Source organism: Gobio gobio, assembly GCF_949357685.1.
Source record: "Gobio gobio genome assembly, chromosome: 8".
NCBI lineage: Eukaryota > Metazoa > Chordata > Actinopteri > Cypriniformes > Gobionidae > Gobio > Gobio gobio.
This window is the reverse complement of record NC_137114.1, coordinates 49,867,205-49,895,142: the sequence shown is the minus strand read 5'-3', so window position 1 is coordinate 49,895,142 and position 27,938 is coordinate 49,867,205. Positions and strand designations below refer to the sequence as shown.

Here is a 27,938-nt window from a genome sequence, read left to right as displayed (position 1 = left end):
AGATGAAAGATGAGTATCGCTAATATTGTGCTAATGTTTACATGGCCGGTCCTTTAGCGTTTCATTTAACCCTTTCCTCTCTGGTGTATTTATTGCAAGTTTTAAAAACAAGTTCAGAACATGAATCTTGAGTGTTTTAGCTTTCAAATGATGCATAGTTTGTGATAGTTGATTGAATATTTTGTATAAAACAAAAGTAAATAAAAGTACACACACGCCCACTCACGTCAACCGCCCCGCCCACGATCCGATGCGGGTTAAGAAGTTAATGCTAAGATAAAATGTTTTGTGAATACGGCCCCCAGGGACTTTTATGAGTATCAAGTATCAGGGGCCATATTCACAAAACATTCTTAGCAGTAAGAGTTCTCCTAAATAGCAGTAAAAGTTCTTGTGAAATGGGAGTTAGAAAGGGTATAAATGTCCGCAACCGCCATTATGATTGTTTGTGATTTGGTCTTATTAGGAGTCCTCTTGACTACCCCTAACATTTCACTGATTTAGGAGCTAGATATTTTGTGAAATACTCTTAGAGAAAAAAGTTAGGAGTCCTTAAGTTAGGACTGACACATCCATTATTTTTAAGTTTCTCCTAAATCAGCAAGTTAGGAGCTACTTTTAGCCTTAAGATGTTTTGTGACTATGGCCCCAGGGCCCGTATTCATAAAGATTCTAAGGGTCCTCTCAGAAAACTCCTAATTTTGCTTAAAAACTTTTACTCTTAGCTTAAGAGCTGTTCTGGACCGATCTGAGAGCAGCTCTGAGCAAGGAAAATACAAAAACTTTTATCTTAGTGAAGAGGCGGCGCTGACCCCGTTGCTACGTATGACACAGTCTTTTGAAGACTGTGATTGGTTGGTTGTCCAAAAAGGGGGAAAAAGGAGCGCTTTTAAGTATAGGGTCTATTCTAAGCCTTCACTTTGAAATTACAAGCGCAAATTGCCCTATTTTACCATTCTCACTCACACACATTATATATATATGTATACTATTTACCATGCTGTTAATTTTCTATAAGGTATTTGATTGGCTTAGAATTATAAACATTGTTCCACTCTTTCGAATTACACTGATTGCTGGTTTTAATGCAACAAACATGATCCCTGCACGATCTGATCTATAGCGTCTTAAGTCACTGTCATCCATTGTCTGCAACACATTTCTTCTCCCTCTTCGTCTTTCTGCCATTTTCTCCGCTGCTAAAGAAACTCTTAAACCTCTTAAAAGTCCTCGTCCGTGCTCCTAACAAATTTGACCTTAAGACCTCTTTTAAGGGTTAAGATGCTTTCTGAATTACTTTTTTCTTTACTAGGATTTTTTAGTTTATTTTAAGAGTAACGACCACATTTCTAAGAATTTTCTTAGAATTTTGTCACTAGGAGCTACTCTTTGCATTAAGATTCTTTATGAATACGGGCCCAGATCTTTAATGTGCTAATGGTTAGTTTTGTAATTCCCTTGTTCATACAATCCAATGTATGTCAGATTGTAACAAATTTATGATTGTTTTGTTGTATTTTCTCTTTATAAAATTATAGTGCTCATTATTTCACAGCCACTAGATCTATTAAACTGAAGCGTTGATATTCATTATGTTTCTCAACAGTCAACAATGAAGAATCAAGAATGGACACCAACCTGTTTGTTCCTCAGTATCTTTTTTTTTCTTCATGTTTTAATCTGGATGGTTCTGGATCACTCATGTCTTCAATCTCCTCTTTAATAAACTTAATCTTTAACAGTCACACAGATTTCAGCTGCTACACCTGGAGTTTGTCCTTCTCTTGTAGGATGATGTGAATAGTCCCAGTATTTATTGGTGAATAGTTTTGGGAGGGGCTTCACTGCAGGTGTGAACTGTGATCACTTTGAGATACTGACGCCCACAGGACCAGACCTGGAAAAATCAAAGATAAGTTACTGAATTTATACTTGAGTTGACCAGACCTGGCTTATATATATATATTTTTTTTACTGAAGACAGACAAACATAAATACTGATGAAAGAAAATATGTTTATTTACTGAGTAATCAAACATTCTTTAGAGGGGGGTATGACAGTTTTCACCTGAGATTTGGAGCCAAATTACAGGAGGGTAAAAATGACTTTAAACAAGATGGTAGCTTTATTTTACTTTTAAACAGGGACTGGTAGGACTATTAGCCAAATCTGTCGACTTTAGCAATCTTTGTTGCCTTATGTGACTGTTCAAAAATGTGAAAAAAACAGTGTTTTTTGCCCCAGATTTGCATGCCTGTAACTCAAGAAGTATTAATGATATCCTAAAATCCTCTTAAATTCTGTTTCTTATCAAGCATTTATTTTGGTTTCTTCACTTTAAAGGCCCCGTTTGGTAAAATGCCAGATAAATGGAGATCTTAATGTGGTTTCATGAGTAAACTGGTCAATTGTACACATTTTCAGTGGTCAAGAACTAAACGTGGGCCACTTTGCATAGCCAATATTTTTGCCAATAAATATTCCACATTTGTCCTTCATTCACGATCGTTAAACAGCCTCACTTTCAGCTTTAACTGGTCTGGCGCTTCTCTCTTCGGCGCATTCTCAGTGCGTGTCATTTTTCTTAAAGGGGCCGCATATTATTAAAAAGGCCCGGTGTTCTGAAATATTCGGTGTCTGAGATTCTTGGTGACACTGGGCGGAGCTTACACGAATATTCACAAGTTTCCTGTTTTGTGTTAAAGCGCCACTGAAAATATTGGTGCACACTCCTCAGCTTACATTCAGGTAGGCCTAAGGTTCAGCTTTAAAACGAAGATAATGTAACCCTTATTACAAGGTAGTAATAATGCACATGGTTTAATAGTCTAAAGTAGTTGTAGAATACGATCTGGACCAGAATCAAAAGACGCTAAATAGTTAAGAGCCTGAGAATTGAATATCAATAAAAAAATACCACACCAGAATGACAGTTTAGACAACCTGTATTAAATTCACAGGGTGGAACAGACATACAAAAAAAAAAACACATTTATGAAAAATAAACTAAAATAATAAAGTGCGCACGTAAACAAAACAAAACCCTATCTTTTCAGTATCTTTGAACTCAGTTCGTCCTTGTTTAGACTTGCCTTGGTTGACAAGAGTTCAGTTTCACCGTTGGGGAAAGTTGTTTCACCTTTTTTTCAGTTTGAGTTAGTGTTTGTCCTACCACAACGAAGATGAAGAGGATGATCCGGGCAATCCGTCTTAAGTCAGAGTCACAAACACGGTTGGCTCAGCCACCCAGCCACCCGGACTGGGAATCTATGAATCTCTGGGAGAACGTCTGGAACGTGTGTGGATATGTATAACTCCGTGGAAAGGATCTCTGCACGATGTTTCCAACTCTTTACCAAAACCTGACCTATAAATAAGGCCAAATCATTTCTTTCAATTACCATTCAGTGAATAAATGGACTGCTACAGGCTTCTACAAAATAAAATGAGATAATATTTCAGTACACCTATAATGCAATTAGGGATGGGCGATATCTTATCGTTTGCGATATACCGGTAAAAATTCTCCCCACGATAAGAATTTGTCTTCCCGCGATAATAACGATAAAGCCTAGTTGATGGCGCGACCCATCCGCACAGTGCCGCCGCTGGCCGTCTTGATGCCCTAAGCGTTATTACTTTATGATGGCCACGGTGGCTGCTGAACGGGGGTTGGAGAGAGATTTTCTTGTGGTGCCCCTCGCAGCACTTGGTGTCCTACGCGCAGTGCAATGGTGGGACGGCACTGAATCCGCATCTCACGTGCAGAGCGAAAACAACTATGGTGGAAGCTGCAGAAGAGTTAATAGCTAAACGAGGGGCTACCTGAGGGCAATCTGAACCATACTAGGGATGTGACGGTGAGGAAATTTCCCCACTGGTTAATTGAGGTGTGACAACACCGGTAATACCGGTATCAACGGCGGAGGCTTTTAAATCACTAATTCTATCTAACCGAAAGTAACATGCACACGACCGCTCTGAACTGAAAATGCGCCAGTGCGCACACACCGTGAATGACAGCTCGTCTGTAAATGCGCGCTCTGTGAGGCCATGGGTGCGCCTCAATCAGTTCCCTAGTTCAGTAGTCAGGGCACTGATCAAGCATTGATGAGTCTATGATTGAGATGCACGCCATGAATGAATAACAGTTCGTCCGTAAAGCCTTGTTTTTACTCGGAGCGCGCGGCAAAAATAAATGCGAGCAGTCAGCATAGCGCGGAGGCTCGCACTGCGGAGCCAGGCGAAAGTAAACAATGCGCGCTCTGTGCGGCCGTGCACATTTTACTTTCGGTTTTGAATTAGCGCCAATTCGGCTGCGGGTTGCTTGAATTGTGGGTTCATTAGCCTATTATTTTTAATGAAAAACACAACAACAAAACAAATGACAAACTCCCTTAAATAGGCGCTTTTACGTTTCGCTTTGAAACCAAATCTTCCGCGATCATCTCAGTCAGCTCCTCACTCTCTGATGAATGACTCTCTCCTCACTCTCACTCTCCTGCCGCTGCCGAGACTCACGGTCGGATCCTGCTTTATTAAGCATATACGTTCAGTTTTTATTTGTATTGTCTGTTCTCTAACTGAACTAAATTATTTTATTACTATAAAAAATCAAAAAGACGGTGGGCGGTGCCACGGTGGGCAAGTGATGTAACCGGTGTTGAGTCTGGACACCGGTAACACCGGCAACACCGACTATCGTAGCAAGCCTAAACCATACAGATGTATTTTCACTCGCTGAGCACTTGGACTGAGCGCTTAAGATATTCGCTCTCTCTCAATCGATCGGTAAAGCACACTATTTCAGTTCATCTCAATGAATGCGCAGTGTATTTGACGCACATTAAACACTAGTGTGAGGTGCGCGACTGAGAGCGCTCAGTGTTTTACACACACTCAAAGAGAGAGCAAGAGAGTCTTATACCACACAGAATTGATGTGCTACATGTAAACAATATCCTTTGTTGTATTTTCCTGTAAAATAATGGCGTTTATTTGGAATTATTCAGCCTTTCATGAACAGGAAGAAACGAATGCACAAACGGGAATCTCATTGGCTGGTGTGCACCTATTAGCGCCTGTTTTGATTTCAGCAAATCAGTTAGAATGAGCGCTGACAACGTGATTAATATTCATGAACCCAGAAGCTCATTATTCCTTAGTGCAGTTTATTTTTATTAGTAGAAGAATTTGTGGTATTATTAACTCAAATTAATAAAGTTCTATCATTAAAGGGTTAGTTATCATTAAACGCCGGCGCTACGTCATATTCTCGCGCATGCGTCGTGGAGGCATACACGGAAGACAAGAACAAGTTGGATAAAGGTGTTATTTTGATTTTTTTTGCGCACAAAAACTATTGTCGTCGCATCGTACAATTATTGTAGAGTCACTGTGGTGAGATGGACTTTGTAACAACGTTTTAAGTGCCTTTCATGGATCTTGGAAGTGTGAATGTACTGAATGCCAATGGAGGCCTATCTGAAGCCTTTCTCAGCCATCAGCTTTCAACTAAAATATCTTCATTTGTGTTCCGAATATGAACGGAGGTCTTACGGGTGTCGAACGACATGAGGGTGAGTAATTAATGACAGAATTTTCATTTTTGGGTGAACTAACCCTTTAAGCAGTAAAAATATTTTTCCTAAAATAACTTTTCTTGAATAAAACCAGTCACCTTCACCTGACCAGGGGGCTGTTCCATAAACCAAGATTAGAGTATAAGCCAGGCTTATTTCGGTTAGTCAGGCTTATTTTTGGTAGATTCGGTTTCAATTTTAAATCAAACTTAAAAAAGTTCAAACACAGTTACCCCGGCAACTTATGCTGGCAAATTAACCTGGTCCGGGGCAGGCTAACTGTCAGGCTAAGTCTGAGTTCAGGCTTAACGAGCATACCATTTATACTCACCTGCTTGTATTTCGATGTCATTTTATTTTACTTAATCACTATTAATAAAAATAAATAAATAAATAAATAAGGAAATGTACTTTACTAATAAATGTAAGAAATTATAAGGTATAAATACACTAAGAAATGTTCAAAACTTGTGTGTTTAATTGGTGAGTTTGGTTAATGAGTTTGGTAATTAATTAATTAAAAGTATATAAATAGGGAGCTGAACTCGTTTCCAAACTTAACCATGGCGTGTCTTTTCATAGATGAGGTGGTGGATGAGGGAGCTATATTCTTGCGGAGGGCATTTCAAAGAGAGAGAACTTTCAGAGACAGGTCAGACCCATTGGCTTTTAATGACAGCTACCTGTATGAGCGATATAGGTTCTCAAGAGATGGGATTGCATATATTTGTAGATTACTAAGCCCATACATTGCAAATAATACACGCCGCAACAGAGCGCTCACAGTCCCACAGACGGTGTGCATTGCACTTCGCTTTTTTGCCATTGGAACATTTTTGTACACAGTTGGAGATGCAGAGAATATCAGCAAAGCATCAGTTTGCCGCTCTGTACGAACTGTGTACCTTTCTTTAAAAAGACTACTCAATGTGTTCATCACATTCCCTGGCCACAAAGCTATTCGTACCATTAAACATGCCTTTTATGGAATAGCTGGTAAGTTCAAATAACTATAAAACATGGAAATATTTCTTGACTGTTGATTTTACATGGGACATATTTAAAACAAACAAATCATTTTCCTAGGTTTCCCAAATGTTATCGGTGCATTGGACTGCACCCATGTGCGTATTAAGTGTCCGTCTGGTCCACATGAAGCGGACTTTGTGAATAGGAAATCAGTACACAGCATCAATGTACAGGTACGGTCCCACTGAGATGATAGTGAAGGCTATGCTCTAGCACTGAGTGTTCTGTACTAAGCTGGGCACCAGTGTTTAGTTCATTGCAATTAAAATGTAGTGACCTACAGTTTAATTTATTTTAGATGATTAGTGATGCAGATTGCATCATCACAAATGTAGAGGCCAAATGGCCAGGCTCTGTGCATCACTCCAGAATCCTTAGAGCCTCATCTCTCTACCAGCAACTAGCAAGAGGTATGCTAGTAATCACTTAAATCGCAAAAGTCTTAAAAAAAAAAAAGAGGAAAAAAAAAACTACATTATATATCTATATATATTAATTCTGTCTATGCAGGAGAATTCTCAGGAGTTTTTCTGGGAGACAAGGGATACCCATGCCTGCCTTACCTCTTGACTCCCTATCAGGAGCCCCAGACAGAGGCACAGCACCGCTACAACATTGCCCATGCACGCACAAGAGGTCGTATAGAGATGGCATTCGGGCTGATAAAGTCAAGGTTTCAGTGCCTGAAGCACCTCAGAGTGACTCCACCTAGGGCATGTGACATTGTAGTTGCTTGTGTAGTGCTCCATAACATTGCTTGTCTGAGGAGAGAGAGGCAACTAAGGATTGTTGAAGAGGAGGACTGGGGCAATGAAGCTGTATTGGAAGAAAACGAAACAGGCAGACTTATACGAGACACATATGGAAATAATTATTTTGCTTAATATGGTCTAAACCATGTGTAGCCTTTAAAATTTTCCACTGGCCCCTCAACTTTCTCCTTAGTTGAACAAACACACAGAAGTCAAAGTATTTAATGTGATTTGTCTTTATTCAGAGTGAATCTGCCTGTTAGGGGTGAAAACACAAATAGATGTTATGGAAAGTGATCAAAAAGGTAATGTTTTTTTTTTTTCCTTTTTAAAAAATGGTAGTTCTACTTGCATTTTTCTGTAGCTGTTGAATTTCCAGCTCCAACTTCCTCATCTTCAGTTTTTTATACTGGATGTCGATATCAATCACTTCCATTTGTTTAAGGAGGTAGCGTTTATACACTCCTTTTATGTTTTCTGGGTTCTGTAGCAACATAGATTTAAGTTATTTCATTGAATACTCTTGTCAAATTGTTTTCATTTCTTAATACTCACTTTGTCACATGTGGTCCCAGACTGAGAGGGCTCTAGAACAGTGTCAGCATCCTGAAAACACATTATGATCATTTTATCACACAAGTACACTTTTTAATATTCAATACAGTATCGCATGGAACCTGTGACTACCTCAGGCCTCCTTGAACATACAGACACAGTCTCCTCATCCTCCTCGACTGATGGGCCTTCTCCCTGTGACCACTGATTAAACTCAGTTAAAGTCATTTGCTTACATGACTGATTTAAAAGGTCTCATACTCACAGGCAACATGATGTCTGGTGGATCCATAAAGCATACAGAAACTTGATAGAAAAAAAATACATATTTTTTTTACCAAAATGCACCATTACAGTAGCACAAGTACCTCTACGTGACATTACTGCTATGATGTACTTAGGCTTACAATGCCTAAGGAAGGAGGAAATCAGTTAGTCAGGAAGGAATAATGATAATAAAACACACACACACTTTTTATATACTCACTCCTTATACTACGTGATATCATTTTAGATGATGTCCCCCCCTCTATTCCCTCAAGGACGGGCCTCCCTTTATTAATTTCCAAAGCCAGCTCCTCTGCAGGAGTGAAGCTGGCTGGTGGTGGCCCTCCCCCAGTGCCAGCAACCTCAGTCTTCTTTTTGGTCGCTGCAATAAAATAAAAAAAAATAAAAACTGATAAGTTGTGACTTCAAGCTGGCATTGATTACATATGTGTCACATGCCTGTCCTGTCTTGTGGAGCACTTGGTGTTTTGTTGTTTTGGGCTATGTGCTCGTGACTCTGTCTGATCCCTCCCCCTTGTTATCTGATTAGTGTTTAATTTCTCCCACCTGTTCCCTCCTGATTTCTTCCCCTTTATATAGCTCCCTTGTGTTCACTGTCTTTGTCGGTACGTTGTTTAACGTCTCCCTTCCCCGTGTTCCGCTTCCTCTCCTTGACCTGTTTTGGTATGTTGTATGTTTTTTTTAATGTTTTTCCCCTTTGTGGGTTTTTGTTTTTGATTATGTTTATTTTATAATAAAATCATCCCTTCCTGCAATTGAGCCTTCACCCTAGTTTGTTTTAAGTGTAAACGTAACAATATTTACTTACCATTCTGAACTATATTTTTTAGGGATGCATGATATTATCGGCATCGGCCCGATAAGGAAAATGACGCCGATGTGCTTTGCCGATATGAAGAGTGTTGATTATGCGCAGGCGTCAACTCAAATGTTTTTGTAAGGAGTGCTAAAGCCATGTCAGCCGTGTGGACATACTTTACTATAAGTCAGACCGATTGCAAAGTTGCTATTTGCAACAACTGCAAAGCATCAGTTCTGCGAGGAGGAGCTAATCCACACTCATTTAACACGACAAATCTAATAGCTCATTTAAAAAGTCGCCACCATGATCTTTATGAGCTATTCTTGAAGAAAAAAGAAAAAACCGTGCCAAAGAAAACTCGTCAAGAGCAAATCATTCAACAACTTGAAAAGGCAAACTAATTCAGCAATGATCACCCAAAGGTAAAAGCTGTGAACCGAAAAATAATCGAAATGATTGCTCGTGATAACCAACCTTTTAGTGTTGTGGAATATGAAGGATTCCGTCGACTGATTAACTACTTAGAGCCGCGGTATGCTATGCCTAGCCGTCGCTATTTCTCAGATGTGGCCTTACCTGATCTGTATAGTGTCGTGTATGTCCACATAGAGAAGCTCCTCACTGATGTCACTTCTGTGAGCTTTACAACTGATATCTGGACATCGAGTGTGAGCCCTGTCAGTATGTTGAGCCTCACTGCCCAGGGGATTGACCAGGATTTCGTCCTTAAAAAGGCGATTCTACACTCGCAAGAGTGTCCGGGCTCGCACACAGCTGCAGCGATTGCGTCCGCGTTTGAAGCGAAGATTGAGAAGTGGAAAATCCCCATAGAGAATGTACACTTAGTGCTACGAGACAACGCGCGGAACATGACCAAAGCGATGGATGAGTTTGGAGTCCCAAGTTTACCATGCATGGCACACACACTGCAGCTGGCAGTGCATGAAGGTGTCCTATCACAGCGCAGCATTGCCGATGTTGTGGCCTTGGGAAAGAGAATGGTGGGACATTTCAAGTACTCACAACTTGCATGCAGTCGCCTGCAAGGTATACAGAAGGAGCTTGGGATGCCAATAAAACGTCTGCAACAAGATGTCGCAACTAGGTGGAATTCGACGTTTTATATGATGGAAAGCTTGGTCGAGCAGAAGAGGGCACTAGGCGCATATGCTGCTGAATTTGAACTTCCTGCATCATTGACAGCAAATCAATGGGGAATTCTTGAAAATATGATCACACTTCTTGCACCCTTTGAGCAGCTGACCAGAGAAATCAGTTCTGCAGAGGCCTCCGCAGCTGATGTTATTCCCGCTGTTATGGCACTGACACGGCTGCTTGGCAAAAGCAGTGACGCAGACAGAGGCGTACAGACAGCCAAAGAAACCTTGCTGAAAGCAGTAAGGGATCGTTTCAGTGGTGTGCAAACCAAACCACTTTATCTAATTGCAACCATGCTTGATGCCCGATACAAAGACCGGTATTTTGACGAGGATAAGAAGATGAGTGCCCGCAACCTGCTGCTTAAATTCGTGGATGAAAGGATGGACAGTGATGATCAACGCAGAGATGCCAGCACAGAGTATCCGCCAGAGAAGAAGCCAAGAAAAGCATCACTGCTGCTGGATATGTATGAAGAAATTTTGGAGGAAAATGTCTTGTTGGACGAGCAAATCAGCACTGAAACCTCATCACAGGTTAGTTATTTTTTGTTTCCAGCAAATAATATACAAAAATATATAAAAAATATTACAGTAGCCAATATATTTTTATTATTATTATTTGTTTTTGTGCTATTTTGTAGGTCCGCGCATACCTAGCTGAAGCCACAATTCCCCGGAAAGACAGTCCATTGGAATACTGGAAATTTAACCAGGCCCGTTTCCCCGCTCTTGCTCGTGCTGCACGCAAATACCTCAGTGCGCCCTGCACAAGCGTTGAAAGCGAACGGTTGTTTAGTGCAGTCTCCAATGTGATGGACGAAAAAAGAAATCGCATTGATGGGGAAAAAGCAGAACTGCTAATTTTTGTTCAGAAAAATCTGCTCTTACTTAATAAGGACTAGGTTATTTGTCTACAGATCTGTTAGCCTACTGTTTTGTAACATCGTGGTTCATTCGTTTCGGTTATACAATTATATAGCCACAGTAGGCTACGCTCTTGTTTTTATATTAATTTAATGTTCTTACATGATTTAAAATACAGTTTATCTATTTTAAGTGGTGCAGCTTTGAGACCTCATTCATTGTTCAAGGTAGCTAAACAAAATTCATCAAAATGTCATGTTTCAGAACTTGCTCAGCTATTTTTTATTTTTTCAATGAATTTGTATATTTGTAATGTTGCCAATAAATAGGCTGAATTGGGAGTTTGTTCTGTCTTCCTCTGCAATAAGGTTATTGTGATGTCTAAATTAAGCCGTGGTTTACAGTGAATTTAAAACAAGTGTGTTGCACAACGTCAAATAGGTCTATTCTTTATTGTTTACATCTTGATTTTATGTTTCCGTTTATTGCAACATTAAAAAAAATATATATAAATAATAAAATATTTACATTTTCCACAAAAAAAACATTTGTTTATATTTTAGATGTAAATCTGGTACTAAAACAGAAAAATGTAGGCCTAAACTACACCTGTTTTTAAATATTTATTGATCTAAATCTACATAATGACTAAACATCACAAACATGACACTTGGAAATAAAATATTTTTTATATGTACAATTTAACAATGCATACCTGTTTTTAAACGGAATAGAAACATATAGCTTTATAGAGTTTCCCGTCGTTACAGCTCCATTAAATTGGAGCGCCGTATTAAAAGCAATAACATAGCCGTTACTTGTGTTTCTAATTAAATAAAGCAGTAATCGATTTAATCAAAGTGTCTGTCTTGAAGCTATGAAGAATACAAAATTAAAACATGACAAATACGATTATTAATATGTAAAATATAATTTTATTTTAAACAGTTGAGGAAAATAAAGTTCACTCTACTGACTTAATGCACGCCGGCTGTGTTTAATATATGCAAGTTTGTCATTACTGTTTTGTTGTGTTTTTCATAAAAAAATAATGATGAACCCACCATTCAAGCAAATGCAGCCCCTGAATTACAATTCTAATGCGAAAGTAAAATGTGCATGGCTGTAGGGGCATTTAACCGTGCTGTTCACTTGATATATATACGAACTGGCAAGATCTACTCTGCTCCGCTCCAGTGAACAGCATATATATATATATATATATATATATATATATATGGAATATCGGCATCGGATATCGGCCAAAATTAGTTGAACAATATCGGCATATCGGATATCGGCAAAAATCCAATATCGTGCATCCCTAATATTTTTATATTTTATTTTCACCTGCTGCCAGGTTCTTTTTCCTTCACTTAAGTTGCTGCTGCGTGAAAGCAATTAACGTTACTATTATTCACACACAAACTTTGCAATGTATTGTGACACACATGTAATGTTAATAAAGTTTTTTAAATAGTTTACACCGCTACTTACGCATTGAGACGATCAGCAATTTCCTGCCAACCTTTCTCTCTTGCTTTATTTATTGCCGCTGTATTGCCTTTTTTGGTGATGACATCTTTAAATTCTTCATATGTTTCCAATAGCAAATATATTTTCCTTTTGTTGCCATGGTAGCCCACAGTAAATCGATTGACCCATGCTCGACTTTTCAGGACTTTTAAACAATGGCGTGCACGCGCAATTATCTAGACTATTTAAAGGGTAACTAAACCCCTGCTCAGAGCTTAACTCCACCCACTGGCAATTTTCAAAAAATGCTGGAAAAGTGGGCAGAGCCCGGCGGACACAGAGGGGACGAACCGAGGGCGGGGCTGAGCGGAGGGCGTGAGTGCCTGAGACCCGCAGTGACGGATTGATTGACAGCTGTCAGACTCACGAGTCACAAAGATGGAGAATGACTGGAGTGATGCTTTGCAACAGAGCGGTCATTCTCCTACCTTCACCTGAAGTGGAGGAGGGTGGATTGTCTGTAACAGACACAAACCCGGAGCCTTGTCAATGCGAGCCGCTGCTCAAACTGCGTTAACTCCCGATGCAGACGATGCTAGCGAAGCAGCCGCGCAAGAGAACTGACCTAATCTATATCTGCGTCCGCGGCAACCACTTGCGTGTCAGGGTTTGAAAGCGCGTCTCATGTATGAAAATTATCTGTACACATGACGGGCGGCAATAATATCGCAAGAAAAGCCTGACGTGTACTGACTGATAGGGAGCCGTTGGAGGTACCATCCTACGTCACGATGTACCAAAACGTCCAATAGGAAAATTCAACTGCAGTAGCCAACATTCAACCTTAAGAGGGCAGCACTTTGGCGGTTTTACACCATATTTTATAGAATTAAAACACTTTATACTCAAATGTCAAAACATTTACTCGAATCAATGAACAGCATTAATAAAGCCCCAGTATTACAGATCATTAACTAAAAAAAGTTGGTTTAGGGTTTAGTTACCCTTTAAACCTGACTCAAATTAGTAAGATCACATGATCCTCAACTTACTGTTATGGAACCAATTTAAGCGCGGATGTTTAGCTCGGCTTATTCAAGTCAGGTTTTGGACTTGAATCCCCGCTTTTCTAAGCGGCTTTTATGGGACAGCCCCCAGGTAAAATAGAAAAATGTTATTTTTCTTACCTGTTATTTCCACTTTCTTTCCAGCAATGTGGTTTTACATTCTTCACGTTTTCTTTGGCTGCATTCATCAGTTGAAGTCGATTCATTCTTTTAGAGCTCCTGAGATTCAACCTTATTTTCTTCATGCATGTGTAATACATAATAAATTGTAGCCTATGTTCAATTATTATTGAAGGGTATCTTGTTTTGATGTTTAAATTACTGCTGAAAACAAACTCGCGATTTGATTATAGTGATACTGGTAAGTGTAACAGGAAAGTTATTTGTAACATTGACCTACAATTCATTCAAATCATATTTTTAGGCTTAACATTTACTTGCACAGTGTTGCATATATATATGTATGTATTTTATATTTTATAATTCGTATTTGACTGCGTTTTAGTGTGCCTGATAAGTGCCGCTTTTTACGCTGTTCAGCTTGCCATATGACGGCGTAAAATACGAGACACATACGAGACACAAAACGAGGCCGTTTTGGTTGCAAAGAGCGCGTGTTATTTACGGCGTTTTGCTTATAGTATAATGAACCACTCCCACTGATTTCCATAGCCAGTAAGTTTGAACTGTTCTCACCCAATCAATGATGAACGGAGTCAGACCAGAAAAATTCAGCACGGATCATTTTAGTCAAAGGAATGCCTATATGAACTAAAGGGTATATTTATCTAAAATAGCCTATACTTTTTGGATATTTTCATCTCTACTAACCATATTAATTAAAGATCTCACCTCTTTATCATAGCCTACTTTAATGCAATTGCTAAGATTTCATGTTCAATTATCCTACCTACATTCAACTTATTACACATACTTTTCACGTTAGTAGCCTAATAACTGGACAAAAGCTTTGAGTAATGTTTCCAAAACGAGAAATCGTCCCTAATATAACAAAACAGTGTTTAAAAGCGGCGCGGCATGTGGTAGTCGATAGCCTGCTTATTAGTGCCTGACTCTCATACCGAAATGATCGCTAGTACGTGTCCCGCTCTTAGCAGGTCTGGTTTGAAAGAATATTTGCTGAATATGATAGGCAGCCTAAGTTATTTTAGTTGACCCTCACTCGTGAACTAATCCTTTAAAATGAATGGTATTCAGAACAAAACAAGAATTAAAAATTTAGCTATAGGCCAAAACAAATTAATTTAAAGCTGAACCAAAACAGAAACGTCTCAGGTTACTTGCGTAACCTATGTTCTCTGAGTAGGGAACGAGACGCTGCGTCACTTTAATGACGTAATGGGACGCCCTCTGGGTGTGCCGATTGTCTGAAGCCCTTATAGAATCACGCCAATTGATTGGCTGATGGCGCGCACGTCGCCCCACTTGACGTAGTCACCTATATTAGCGCGCGTGCGCCATCTGCTCCTCAGATTTCTCTGCCGAAAAGGAAGGCCTGTCGGCAGCGCAAGGAGCTTGGCAGCGTACGCAGCGTCTCGTTCCCTACTCAGAGAACATAGGTTACGCAAGTAACCTGAGACGTTCTCTTTCATAGGTTCACTCGGCGCTGCGTTACTTTAATGACGTAATGGGAACGATATACCAAACACGCCAAGCTAAAGCGCTGCCGTATCTGGCTCAAAGAACACCAGATAACCTGCATGACTAGGTTAAGCAGACAGGACATGCGAACCCGGAGCCATGTCGAGATCCAAACTATAGAATCTCACAAAAGTGTGCGGACAGGATCAACCTGCCGCCACACAAATATCCTCCAAAAGAGCCCCTCTAAAAAGTGCTTGAGAGGAAGCCACACCTCTGGTAGAATGCGCTCTAATATCAAGAGGTGAAGGTAAACCACGCACCTCATAAGCTAAGGAAATAGCCTCTGTCACCCAATGGGAAACCCTTTGCTTCGGAGCGGCAAGCCCGCGGCGGCCAGCACCGAAGCACACCAACAGCTGGTTAGATTTCCTCCACCCGTCGGAACGGTCAACATAACACGTCAACGCTCGAACTGGGCAGAGCAAATGAAGTTTCTCGTCTTCCTCCGAGTCAAAAGGAGGGGGGGTGAAAGGAGTGAAGAATGATAACCTGAGAGCGAAATTATTTTACATGAACAAAACTTTGGGCACATAACCCGGCCTAGGTCTTAAAGTAACCTTGACTAGGCCAGGAGCAAAATCCATACAGGACCCGTTAACAAAGAGGGCCTGTAGATCGCCCACTCATTTCCAAGAGGACAGAGCTAACAAAAGAGTAACCTTGAGAGTCAGAATTCGCTCAGGAGCTGACTCCAAGGGCTCAAATGGAGCCAATGTTAGCCCTTCAAGGACCACGGAGAGGTCCCAAGAGAAAATACATGGGGAGCGTGAAGTTTGTCCTGAGACCACAGGAGGAGACGGCGCGCATGCCTGTCCAGGGTGCATGACCGTTATCCCCCTTGGCGATTCACATGAGACTGACAATGACATAATGTCCCATGAGGGAGGGGAGAAAGTGCTGAAGGGCCAGGGACACAGCTCTCATCTCTAGGCAGTTTATGTGCCAAGAGAGAGCTTCCCCTTTCCAGACCCCGCATGCCGGTCTGCCCTTGAATACCGCACCCCAGCCGGTTAGAGAGGTGTCCGTCGTGACCATTTGGCGACGGAAAACAGCCCCCATACTGACCCTCTTCCGAAGAAAGATAGGGTCCTGCCATACTGATAGGGCACGAAAGCAGCCGCGTGACACCTTCAATAGGCGAAGGGCCGATCCTGTTGACCGAGCCCTTGAGCGTTTAATCCACCAAAGGAAGGGTCTCATGTGGAGCAGTCCCAGGGGAGCACCGGGGAAGCTGCGGCCATGAGATTCAGGAGCCTGCGACATGTACTCACAGAAAACATGATGGCCGAGCCTGAAGCGGGCCAAACATGTTACAATACTGGAAAACCGAGCAGGGGCCAAGCGGGCCTGCATTGGAACGGAATCCAGATGAACTCCTAAGAAGGTGGTCTGCTGAGTTGGGGTGAGAACACTCCTGTCGGTGTTCACTCTCAAACCAAGAGACTGAACGTGCTGAAGAACGACATCTCTGTGGTGAGTCACCAACTTCCTGGAGTGGGCCAGAATGAGCCAATCATCCAGGTAATTGAGAATACGGATGCCCTGGAGCCTCAGCGGGGCCAGAGCAGCATCCATACACTTCGTGAATATCCTCGGTGCCAGGGCGAGGCCGAAGGGAAGGACTTTGTATTGCTAAGCCCTCCCCTCGAAGGCAAATCTGAGAAACTTCCCGAGTCGTCTGACGACCTGAATAGGGAAGTATGTATCTTTCGGGTCTATCGTAACGAACCAGTCCTCCGCATGTATCTGTGACAAAATAGAGTGTTAGCATCTTGAACTTCCCTCTGTAGAGGGCGAAGTTCAGACGACGAAGGTCCAAAATGGGACGCAATCTGCCGTCCTTCTTCGGAACCAGGAAATAGCGGCTGAAGAAGCCACATTTCTCTTCTGCTAATGTAACCTCCTCTATCGCCCCCTTGAGGAGAAATAAGTTCTTGTTGTAGCACAGAAGCCTCTGAGGCGCTGTTTACTACAGTTTGAATGACCCCGTCGAAGCGAGGGGGGGTTGCGACAAAACTGGGGTGTTTAATCGTACTGAATTGTGCGGAGGACCCAGGATGATATCCCTGGCAGAAGCTTCCACTCATGGGAGAAATGTGACACAGGGAGTGGGGTGTTGAGGTGCGGTGGACATACCTGAGATGGGTGTCGAGCTAAACCTCTAAGGAAGGCGTGGCCATCCGCGAAGGGGAGCACGTGGCATCCTGGCGCGGAGTGGGAGATGTCACAGCCAGAGTGGGAAGACTGGGTCGCTCTGTTTCCCGGAGAAGACCGAATGTGTCTCCGTCTGAACGAGCGGCGGATGGTGAGCCAATCAAACGTGAGGGGAGAAAGCAAAAGGCGTCTCCTTCCTTCAGCGCCGGAAAAAGGCGAGAGTCGGGCCAGTTCTGTACTTCGAAGCACGCTGGCGGCGAAAGTAACAGAGCCGGATAAGGAGAGCTGGTGAGAGGCGGGCAGAGACGCTTGCGCGGTCTGACCCAGCTTCGGACATGTGCTGAAGCTCTCCTTTTTCTGACCGGAGGGTCAGGAGCGACTCTAAGTGGCCGGAGCAGAACGTTTGCTGGGCCGCTTTGGGTCGATGCGTCTGTGAGGACGTTGGCGGGGAAACGGGCGACCACAAGCTCCCCAGACCGTGGTGGGTGGGGGATGGCTTTGGTCGTTCCTCCTACTGGTAAACTCCCTTCTATAAGAAGGGCGTTCTCTGAGAGGGGGAGGGGCTAGGAGAATAATTTGCTCTCCTAGGCATTGCTTAAAAAGCAGCAGATTGAGATTTAGCTTTTTATTTATATATATATATATATATATATATATATATATATATATATATATATATATATATTTTTTTTTTTTTTTACTTCTCAACCACAGTGTTGACCGCCTCCCCAAACAACCCAGACTGCGAAATCGGAGCGTCCAGTAGGAAAAACCTTTTTCTATCACGGATTTCCGTGTTTTAGGTTGAGCTCTGCCGCCACCATGCCCGCCATTGAACGTCCTATGGCGCGAGCTGTGCTTCGTGGCTCAAAGCCAAATCCACGGCTTAGCGCAGCTCCTTAACTGCTTCCGGTGTCAAACCGTAGCGCGCGAAAGTACGTCGACGAGCTCCGCGCATGTCGCTGAACACCGCGCTTCCTGGCCGCTAGGCGGGAGAGCGTCGTCATTACAAGAAGGCCCGAAATCCTCAGAGTCGGACGCTGCGGTAAACACGACATCATCATCCAGTCCGAAGGAAACCGCGTCGCGTGCCTCCGGGTTGGGACACAAATAGTCGTGTGAAAAACTCGACAAACGGAGTCCCGCGCACGTGCTCGGGGGAGAGAGGGAGAGAAAGGGCGAGGCCCGTCTGCTGGCACTCCACTCCTCGAGCTATATATCCGAACCCCAGGTCGCGGATCCAAGAAAGGCCTGCGCGGTCTCGGGAGCGCGACGGGGAAAAACGGATGACTCCTTCACAAAAACCGCGAGCCTCGAGCGGAGGGTTTTGAGAAGGAGATTAACACAAAATTAGCATTTTGAAAACCCCTCAGCCGCCTCGCGCATGTGAAAACCCCAAACGTTTAACACACTTACTGTGGGGGTCATCATTCGCGATGAAGCGAGTGCACGGCGGCGAGCAAAGACGAAATCCAGGTCGCGGATCCAAGAGAGGCCTGCGCGGACTCGGGAGCGCGGCGGGGGAAAAAGGATGACTCCTTCTCAAAAACCGCGAGCCTCGAGCGGAGGGTTTTGAGAAGGAGATTATAGCAAAATTTGCATTTTGAAAACCCCTGAACCGCCTCGCACGCGTGAGAACCCCAAACATTTAACACTTACTTTGGGGGGGTCGTTGTTCGCGATGAAGCGAGTGCACGGCAGCGGGCAACAACGAAAAACCATGGTACTTCACCGCAAGGAGAACAATGTTCCACTATCCGCAGTTGCTGAAGTGCTGGTGATAAAGTCGAATGAAATCCAAGATATTTGGGCCAGAAAAACTGAAACCGAAGGGCATGAAATAGCCGCTTCGTGAAGGCAGAGAAATCTGAGGAGCAGATGGCGCGTGCGCGCTAATATAGGTGACTACGTCAAGTGGGGCGACGTGCGCGCCATCAGCCAATCAATTGGCGTGATTCTATAAGGGCTTCAGACAATCGGCACACCCAGAGGGCGTCCCATTACGTCATTAAAGTGACGCAGCGTCGAGTGAACCTATGAAAGAGAACCCGCAACCTCTCTCATTTGACACAAATCCAAATATTTCCATATTAACGATGTATTTGGATGCTAAACCATATTTATTATTTTAGTTTGGTACTTCGTGTTCCCGTAACAGTGATCCATTGCTGCCACACAGATTATTTTTTCCAATCAATTATGTAATAATAACGAGATCTTATGCCGTTAAAACGATATTATTTTCTCCTAATAAGGACGTATAGTGATGTGGACAAAATATGCCTTTTTCCACATTAGAGAATTTATATAGCCTATGTGCCTTTGTCACACTTCCATGTTAAAAAAACTAAAGCAGAAGCAAGCTCAGCGTAAATCCATAGCACGAAATTGTAATTTATTGATGTAGCCTTCAACCAAATAATGACGGGTTATATGCACGTCAATCCATTCCAAACATTCTTGGTTTGCTTCTTATTTATTAAATATAATACAGGCAATTAGTTCATTAAACATTCATCAAAATGTAAATAAAATGCATTCAAAACGAAATTCACTTTAAAGAAAGACTTAATGCAGTCGGCAAAATCATGTCTGACCTCACTTCCATGTCCCCAGACATCTTTTGATGTAGCTTACTCATGCTGCTCACTTTTTTATAATCAACATATGAAATTAAAAAATAATACTATCATAGGCTAATATTAAACATAGCCTAACTATGAAACTAAATAGGCTACGTTTATTTTAACCCTCTGTCCAAAGAAGCGCCGGCGCATTCTGGGGGATATTTTTCCTTTATATGACAGCAGAAACGACTCACAATACTCATTTTTAGCCATACAGATAAGTGCAATATAAACTATCTACTTTTATTTGTGTACACTCTCAATAACAACAAAGGCCGTGGATTCAGGGAACAGATTATTTTGTATGCACTTCACTCCAAATGCTGTCTTCATTAAAAAAAAAAAAAAATTGTTTATTAAATGCAAAGTTTTTAATTTCAAGAGCATTTCTAAATTCAGTTCATATTTCCAATGAACGAAATTCAGAGCCAAAATAACAAAATGGTAAAAAATAAAACAAATAAATAACTTTGAGTTACCACCATGCAAATTCAAACATTTCGCCCTTCTCTCCCTATATGCGGTGACAGGCGAATGGTGATTAACTAAATGTTCTTAATAAATATGCAAAATGCGACAACAAAGACCCCCCCCCCCCCCCCCCCCCCCATACTGTTGCCCACCTTAAGACTTGTTTGCAGGAAGAATGGGACAAAATTACACCTGAAACACTTCAACACTTGGTGTCTTCAGTCCCTAAACGTCTTTTAAGTGTTGTGAAAAGGAATGGCAACATTACAAAGTGGTAAATGCTTTACTGTCCCAACTTTTTTTGAAATGTGTTGCAGGTCTGAATGACAGGAAAGGATGCATATTTACAAATGACATGAAGTTGACCAGACAAAACATGAAATCATTTGTGTTCATATTGTCTGCAATGAAATACAAGTCAAAGTAAATTTAGAAATCACTTCTTTTTTTATTTATTTGCGTTTTTCTGCCTGTCCCAACTTTTTCTGATTTGGGGTTGTAACTCCTAACAGAGATTTTTTTAGAGACTTTGTAACACACCATAACACAGAGTTGGTCTGAAAACAAAAAGACCTGGTTTGCTCCAGCTGAAGCTCATCTATTTATAGCCTCGTGCAGCAGGTGCGCCTATGACGTCACCGGCCGAGGCTATAAATACCTCCGGGCCAATTTCATTGACGTGTTTACACACTATTTCAACAGCTGGTCACGGTAAGACGTTCCCAAATGCATACGCCTATGAGTGTAGATTTTGAAAGGGAACAAATGTTGCTCACTTACAATATTTTTTAATATGAGTTTGAAGGATTGATAAACATGTAAAACTCTTCTCACACTGAGTGCAGTGGTACGGCTTCTCTCCAGTATGAACTCGCTCATGTAATTTCAGAGATCCAGACTGAGTGAAACTCTTTTCACAATATGGGCACTTGTAAGGTTTTTCTCCAGTATGAGTTCTTTGGTGCTGTGTCAGATAGTCAGCTCTAGTAAAGCTCTTCCCACAGTCACAACACACATGATCTCTCACTCCATCATGTGTTTTCTGGTGCTGTTTAAAATTGTTCAGCCATGAAAAACTCTTTCCACAGAGAGAACACACATGAGGCTTCTCATCTGAATGAACTGCCAGGTGTTTTTTTAGGCTTGATGATGAAATAAAATCTTTACCACACCGATCACAGTTAAATGGCTTTTCTCCAGAGTGAAGGAGCTGATGATAACTGAGATTTGATGATTGAGAAAAACTCTTTCCACACTGAGTACAGTAGTACAGTTTTTCTCCAGAATGAACTCGCTCATGTGTTTTCAGGTGTCCAGACTGAGTGAATCTCTTGTCACAGTATGAGCACTTGTAAGGTTTTTCTCCAGTGTGAGTTCTTTGGTGCTGTTTCAGATTGGCAGCTCTAGTAAAGCTCTTCCCACAGTCACAACACACATGATCTCTCACTCCATCATGCGTTTTCTGGTGATCTTTAAAACTGTCCAGTCGTGAAAAACTCTTTCCACAGAGAGAACACACATGAGGCCTCTCATATAAATGAACTTTCATGTGTTCTTTTAGATGTGATGACGATTTAAAATCTTTACCACACTGATCACAGTTAAATGGTTTTTCTCCAGAGTGAATGCGCAGATGATCACTGAGACTTGATGCTTGAGAAAAACTCTTTCCACACTGAGTGCATGTATACGGTTTCTCTCCAGTGTGAACTCTTGTGTGTCTGTTAAGGGTTCCTTTTTGTGTGAAACTCTTTCCACACTGAGAGCAGGTGTGCAGCTTTTTGGCTTTTGTTTCTTGAGTTTTAAAATCACAGAGTTTCTTTATGTCATTTAGTTTATGTTGTTGTTCTTTCACTTCCATCTGATCTAAAATAGACATATTAAGCAGTCAGAATCAGTTCAATGAGGTTAAATGTGAAAATTAAAAACACTTAGCAGAAAACAAGACATCAGGTATCTGTCAGTGTGAGTATCAAGTATCTTTGATGTGCAAAGGTCAGTTCTGTCATTCACTTGTTAAGTTGTTAATACGATTTCTCTATCATTTATCATCCATATACTGATTATTATTTCACAGCTACGAAAGAAGTCAACAATGAAGAATCAGGAATGGACACCAACCTGTTTGTTCCTCATCATCTTCTTGTTTTATTCTGGATGGTTCTGGATAATTCATGTCTTCAATCTCCTCTTTAATAAACTCCATCTTTAACAGTCACACAGATTTCAGCTGCTACACCTGGAGTTTGTCCTTCTCTTGTAGGATGATGTGGATATTCCCAGTATTTATTGGTGAATTGTTGTGGGAGGGGCTTCACTGCAGGTGTGAACTGTGATCACTGTGAGATACTGACGCCCACAGGACCAGACCTGGAAAAATCTAAGTGAATGTATACTTGAGTTGAGTTGACCAGACCGGGCTAAAAAAAAAAAAAAAAAAGTGTTAATATTTTTTTACTGAAGAAAGACGAACATAAATACTGATGAAAGAAAAGATGTATATTTACTGAGTAATCAACATTTTTTTAGAGGGGGGTCAATATGACAATTTCCAACTGAGATTCGCAGCCAAATTACAGGAGGGTAAAAATTACTTTAAACAAGATGACAGCTTTATTTTACTTTTAAACAGGGACTGGTAGGACTATTAGCAAAATCTGTCGACTTTAGCAATCTTTGTTGCATTATATGCCAACAGTGACTGTTCAAAAATGTGGAAAAAACACTTGTTGTGTTTTTTGCCCCAGATTTGCATGCCTGTAACTCAAGAAATATGAATGATATCCTAAAATCCTCTTAAATTCTCATCAAGCATTTATTTTGGTTCTTCACTTTAAAGGCCCCATTTGGTAAAATGCCAGATAAATGGAGATCTTAATGTGGTTTCATGAGTAAACTGGTCAATTGTACACATTTTCAGTGGTCAAGAACCAAACATGGGCAACTTTGCATAGCCGATACTTTTGTCAACAAATAATGTTGTAATAGGGCTCGGGCGTATGACGTCATTACTTTGCGTGGCGGCCATGTTGATGGCCTCATTTGCTGCTACTCGGACTACTGCGCACTGTTTATAGACGTGCTCCCTCTCAGTCGTGTGTCTTAATTTGGCGTTATTATTGGAAACAATGGTAAACCGTTGCTGCATTGTGGGGTGTAACACTAGATCACATAATCGCCATGGGAAAAAGTTCGAAAATGGATTAACTTTCCACCGCTTTCCTGCTTGGAGACGCAACCACGGAGACCAAGTATCCGAGGTAACAAAGAGTCGTCGGCTCGCGGCTGTAAGACAAACTGTTACCTGGGGATATGGTGTTGGCTGATCGCGGCTTTGACATAAAGGACAGTGTGGGACTTATGTGTGCCGAGGTAAAGAACGCTGTCAGCTGGATGCAAGAGATGTGGGGAGCACAAGAAAAAATGCCCACCTCCAAATTCACGTGGAAAGGGTGATTGTAACCGTCCGCAACAAGTACACTATTTTGTCAGATAAAGTAACGTTACCGATTCACATGGTGTTGCCAAGCAAGGACGAAGACATGGCATTCCTCTATAACAGCGGTTTTCAATAGGTGAGGCGCGCCTCCCATGGGGGGCGCCAAAGAGCCACAGGGGAGGCGCGACGTGAAGAAAAAATAAAAATAAACCATATACTCGCGTCGCGGTATACTGGGTAAAAGCTACGCGGGATACTCGCGTCGTGGTACAAACGAGTTGACTGATTACTGACAAGTAGTAATGCTGACAGATTAAGCAATGGCTCCTTCTGGCTCAACGTGTGCACAGGTGCTCAAAAAACTGCAATACAATTATTTTTTTAAGGGGTAGGCTATGTTTATTTTTTTCAATCATTTTAAAATTAATTGGAGAATTAACTTGAATGTGCCTAATAGCCTATGTGTTGTAGCCATTAAATAAGCGCATTTAGTTTCATATGTTAAAATATTATATGTTATTTTTTTTCCATCTATATGTTGATTATGAAAACTGAACACCATGAGTAAGATAGGATACATCGGGGACATGGAGTGGGTCAGACATGACCACTTCATTAAGTTTCGTTTTGTAGAAAGACTTTCTTTAGTTTAAAGTGAATTTCGTTTTGTATAAATTGTATCTTAATTTTAATTAATGTTTATTCAACAAATTGCCTGGATTTAATAAATAAGAAGCAAATATAGCCGCGATCAATTGCATTGCACGCGTGAACTGGAGAGCATCATAAATTCATATCTCATATCTCTTTAATTTTTTATTATAAATTAATCGAAACTCAGTTTATGCCTCATAGACATGAAAAATATTTAAGAAAGCTTTACATTTCTTTAAACGAAACTATTCAAAACGAAAAGAAATAGGCTAGCTAACGTTACTCAATGTAATCCATGATGTGCATTTCTCTCTGTAGGCTTGGCTTCTTCAATACGGAGATGGCGATCTTCAACTTAATTTTTGCAGCTGACACAGACAGAAAAGACTAGTGTAGGCCTAATACAAATCAATGCACGAAATCAAACTTTTTTATTTTAAATTTTTATTTTATTCAGCTCGAATGGGGACTTGAAGCAGAGACTAAATGCCGATCACGCGTTTCTGGTTGTCTGTGGAGAGCGAGTTCCCTCAGATCTCCACTAAGGCTATGCAAGTCCTAATCCCCTTCACCTCCACTTACTTGTGTGAGTGTGGGTTTTCCGCACTGACCATGATTAAAAATAAATACAGATCAAGGCTGCTGGTGGAGGACGACTTGCGTTTATTTCTCTCTGAAGTGCAGCCCCGCATCGAACACCTCTGCGCGTCAAAAGCGTGTCCTCATTGTTCCCACTGATATGGGCGGTTATTCAAAGTTCAAAATTAAAATTCAAATGACGTGAATGACACGTGCAAATGACGTGAATGGTGCATTTTGTTTATTGTTTAAATCTGAATGTATGATTATAAATAATTTTAGCCAAAAAACATTGTAATGCAAATCTTTTTGAACATGCCTTCAATGCAGTTGACTGTTATGTGTTATGCGCTGTGAACAAAAAGCGTTGTCGTTCATTGATCAGAGAGCTGTCCATTGTGCTGATTTTGTTCGAGAAGATGTGCATTAAAATGTGCGCTTAAAGAGATAGTTCACTTTAAAATGAAAATTCTGTCATCATATACTCACCCTCAATTTGTTTCAAGCCTGTATGAATTTCTTTCTTCTGCTAAACACAAAGCAAGATATTTTGAAGAATGTCAGTAACCAAACAGTTAACTGGTCCCATTGACTTCCATAGTAAGAAAAAATATATATACTATGGAGGTCAATGGGACCAGTTAACTGTTTGGTTACTGACATTCTTCAAAATATCTTGCTTTGTGTTTAGCAGAAGAAATTCATACAGGCTTGAAACAAATTGAGGGTGAGTATATGATGACAGAATTTTCATTTTAAAGTGAACTATCTCTTTAAGACCCAGACACAAGTTTCACGCTTGTAACATTCACATGTTAAGCATGTTTTGTTGACTTATGGTTAGGCCTACTGATGTTCTGTGATTTTTAAAAGTAGCCTCAAATGGGCCTGCATAAAGTTAGAAGTTATTTGCTGTTGCAAAGATTTATGAATGCACTTCTTAAAAAAAAAAAGGAAATAAAATACAATATGAAAAAATATTTACATTTTATTAGTTGTTATTGAAACTCATCATTGCCAGGAACACACAGAAGATGGCATTTACTGCCGAGGCGTGTGTGGGTTAGAAGAGGCGGACAGGATTTTGGGGAAGGGGGGGCTCGGCTGTCCTTACCTACTCTAAGGGGAGGCTCACATTCACACAATTTGAAAACCCCTGCTCTATAAGATTGTGTATGTATGTTGTGCTCTGACAAACATGAGCCCTAGCGTTGAAATAAAATAAATGTGCATTAAATACAGCCATGTGTCTGTTGCATCCATACCCACAATCTTCAAAATAAATATACTTAAATCAGTATAATGTGCAAAAGCAAGAAGTGTCACACAATCGCAATAACCGTATAATGTGCAAAAGCAAGAAGTGTCACACAATCAGATATTTTTCAGTGTTTATTTGCAAGTAGTGCAACCTGAGAACACAGAACGGTGCAGAATGCTTCAAGGTAAAAGGTTAACGTTACATAGGCTTCATGGTCTGCAGCTCCTGAACCCATCCATTTGTGAACTGCAAATTTCATATGAATCCAAACCGTTAATAGTTCCAATTTTGTCCATATACCGGTCCCTGGCTTCCCTATTTAACGTATCCCGGTAAATTCCACATCCTTTTCGGGATTTTAACATAGTTTTTCTTTCTCCCAACTCTGCTTCTCCTTGTTCGATTTGCTGTATGTTTACATTTGCGAGGCCATCAACATGGCCGCCACGTCCCAGAATGCAACGCAGCGCCCGAGCCCTATTAGAAATGTTTCTTGTTTTTTCTATCAACACAATTGCATAGAATATACCTGTCTGAGTGCCATAAATATTATTTTTCCAAAGTTTGTTTGTCTGTCACTCTAAAGGTATTAAAGATATATTGATATCCTTCTATTTTTAATTATTTTCAATTGGTAAAATGGTTGATTTGACATGGAATAACCCTTTAATTACATTTAAATTAAGTGAATACGTTCTGTCAGAAATATGGAGTATTTTGACACACGTTAGATATTGATTGCATTTAAAACAAGGTTTGTTTAACTCCTGTCCAAAGTCTGAGAGAAACAACACGACCATCATGTTTAACTGAGCTGCTGAAAAGCCTCTGTCTCCAAAAGTTCCCTGTTTTCCCCTCATTCATTATGCTGATGTCTGATATTTTCAGTAAAGTACCACATTAAGCACATTTTATTGACATATTAGAGTCAGAGTGTGTGAAAAACTCTCTTCCAACATAATAATTACACTCTAATAATAAACCAGGACACACAACGCATTTCATTACATTGGTCCTTTAACATGTAAACTCTGGAGCTGATTAATGTTAAACTCTGTAATCTGAGAAACATCTCTCACCTGCAGACTGGAAATATAAGACATCTGAAATAAATAGTCCACATTGATCCTTCATTCACGATCGTTAACAGCGTCACTTTCAGCTTCAACTGGTCTCAGCACTCTTCCCGTCTCTCGCGTCTCTCTTCTGCGCATGCTCAGTGCGCGTCATTTTTCTTAAAGGGGCCGCATATTCTTAAACAGGCCGGGTGTTCTAAAATATTCGGTGTCTGAAGCTGTGTCTCATTTCATTTAATTTTGAAGGCTGCATCCTCTGGAGGACACATCCTGTGAAGGATGCGGTATACAGAGTGTCCTTAATCAGAATTAAACGAGACGTCCTCCGTAGGACACACAGGCTGGAAGTATCACTTTGCTTTGCCAACACGTTCACAGTGGAGTTGCGCTCTCACACCAGGGGCACGTTCAAAGCTCAAACCGGTGCGCAACGTTT

General features: G+C 41.1%; 3 protein-coding genes across 3 annotated transcripts; 2 read left to right on the top strand and 1 right to left on the bottom strand.

The window, feature by feature from the left end:
• Positions 1-6,146: 6,146 nt before the first annotated feature.
• On the top strand, positions 6,147-7,496 carry LOC307130407 (putative nuclease HARBI1; the record flags this gene model as incomplete). Its single annotated transcript, XM_079823369.1, has 4 exons — positions 6,147-6,579; positions 6,670-6,785; positions 6,911-7,022; positions 7,123-7,496. 4 exons carry the CDS (start codon positions 6,147-6,149, stop codon positions 7,494-7,496), a joined length of 1,035 nt encoding a protein of 344 aa, XP_079679495.1.
• A 1,965-nt stretch (positions 7,497-9,461) lies between these two features.
• On the top strand, positions 9,462-17,135 carry LOC307130406 (zinc finger BED domain-containing protein 4-like; the record flags this gene model as incomplete). The annotated part of the gene is made up of 3 exons (XM_079823368.1): positions 9,462-10,703; positions 10,811-10,925; positions 17,032-17,135. 3 exons carry the CDS (start codon positions 9,462-9,464, stop codon positions 17,133-17,135), a joined length of 1,461 nt encoding a protein of 486 aa, XP_079679494.1.
• Positions 17,136-19,761: 2,626 nt separating this feature from the next.
• On the bottom strand, positions 19,762-27,636 carry LOC307130735 (uncharacterized protein). The gene is made up of 3 exons (XM_079823865.1): positions 27,506-27,636; positions 22,615-22,913; positions 19,762-22,359 (listed from the first exon to the last, which is right to left on the bottom strand). The coding sequence occupies exons 2-3, from the start codon at positions 22,697-22,699 to the stop codon at positions 21,266-21,268; spliced, it is 1,179 nt and encodes a 392-aa protein (XP_079679991.1). The 5' UTR covers positions 22,700-22,913; positions 27,506-27,636; the 3' UTR covers positions 19,762-21,265.
• Between the last annotated feature and the right edge of the window lie 302 nt (positions 27,637-27,938).

Excerpts from the sequence above, each read along its gene's own strand:
- LOC307130735 (XM_079823865.1), bottom strand. The coding sequence starts at position 22,699 with ATGGAGTTTATTAAAGAGGAGATTGAAGACATGAATTATCCAGAACCA. Across the intron at positions 22,360-22,614 it reads AGATGATGAGGAACAAACAG|ATCAGATGGAAGTGAAAGAA; the intron begins GTTGGTGTCCAT and ends TGTCTATTTTAG.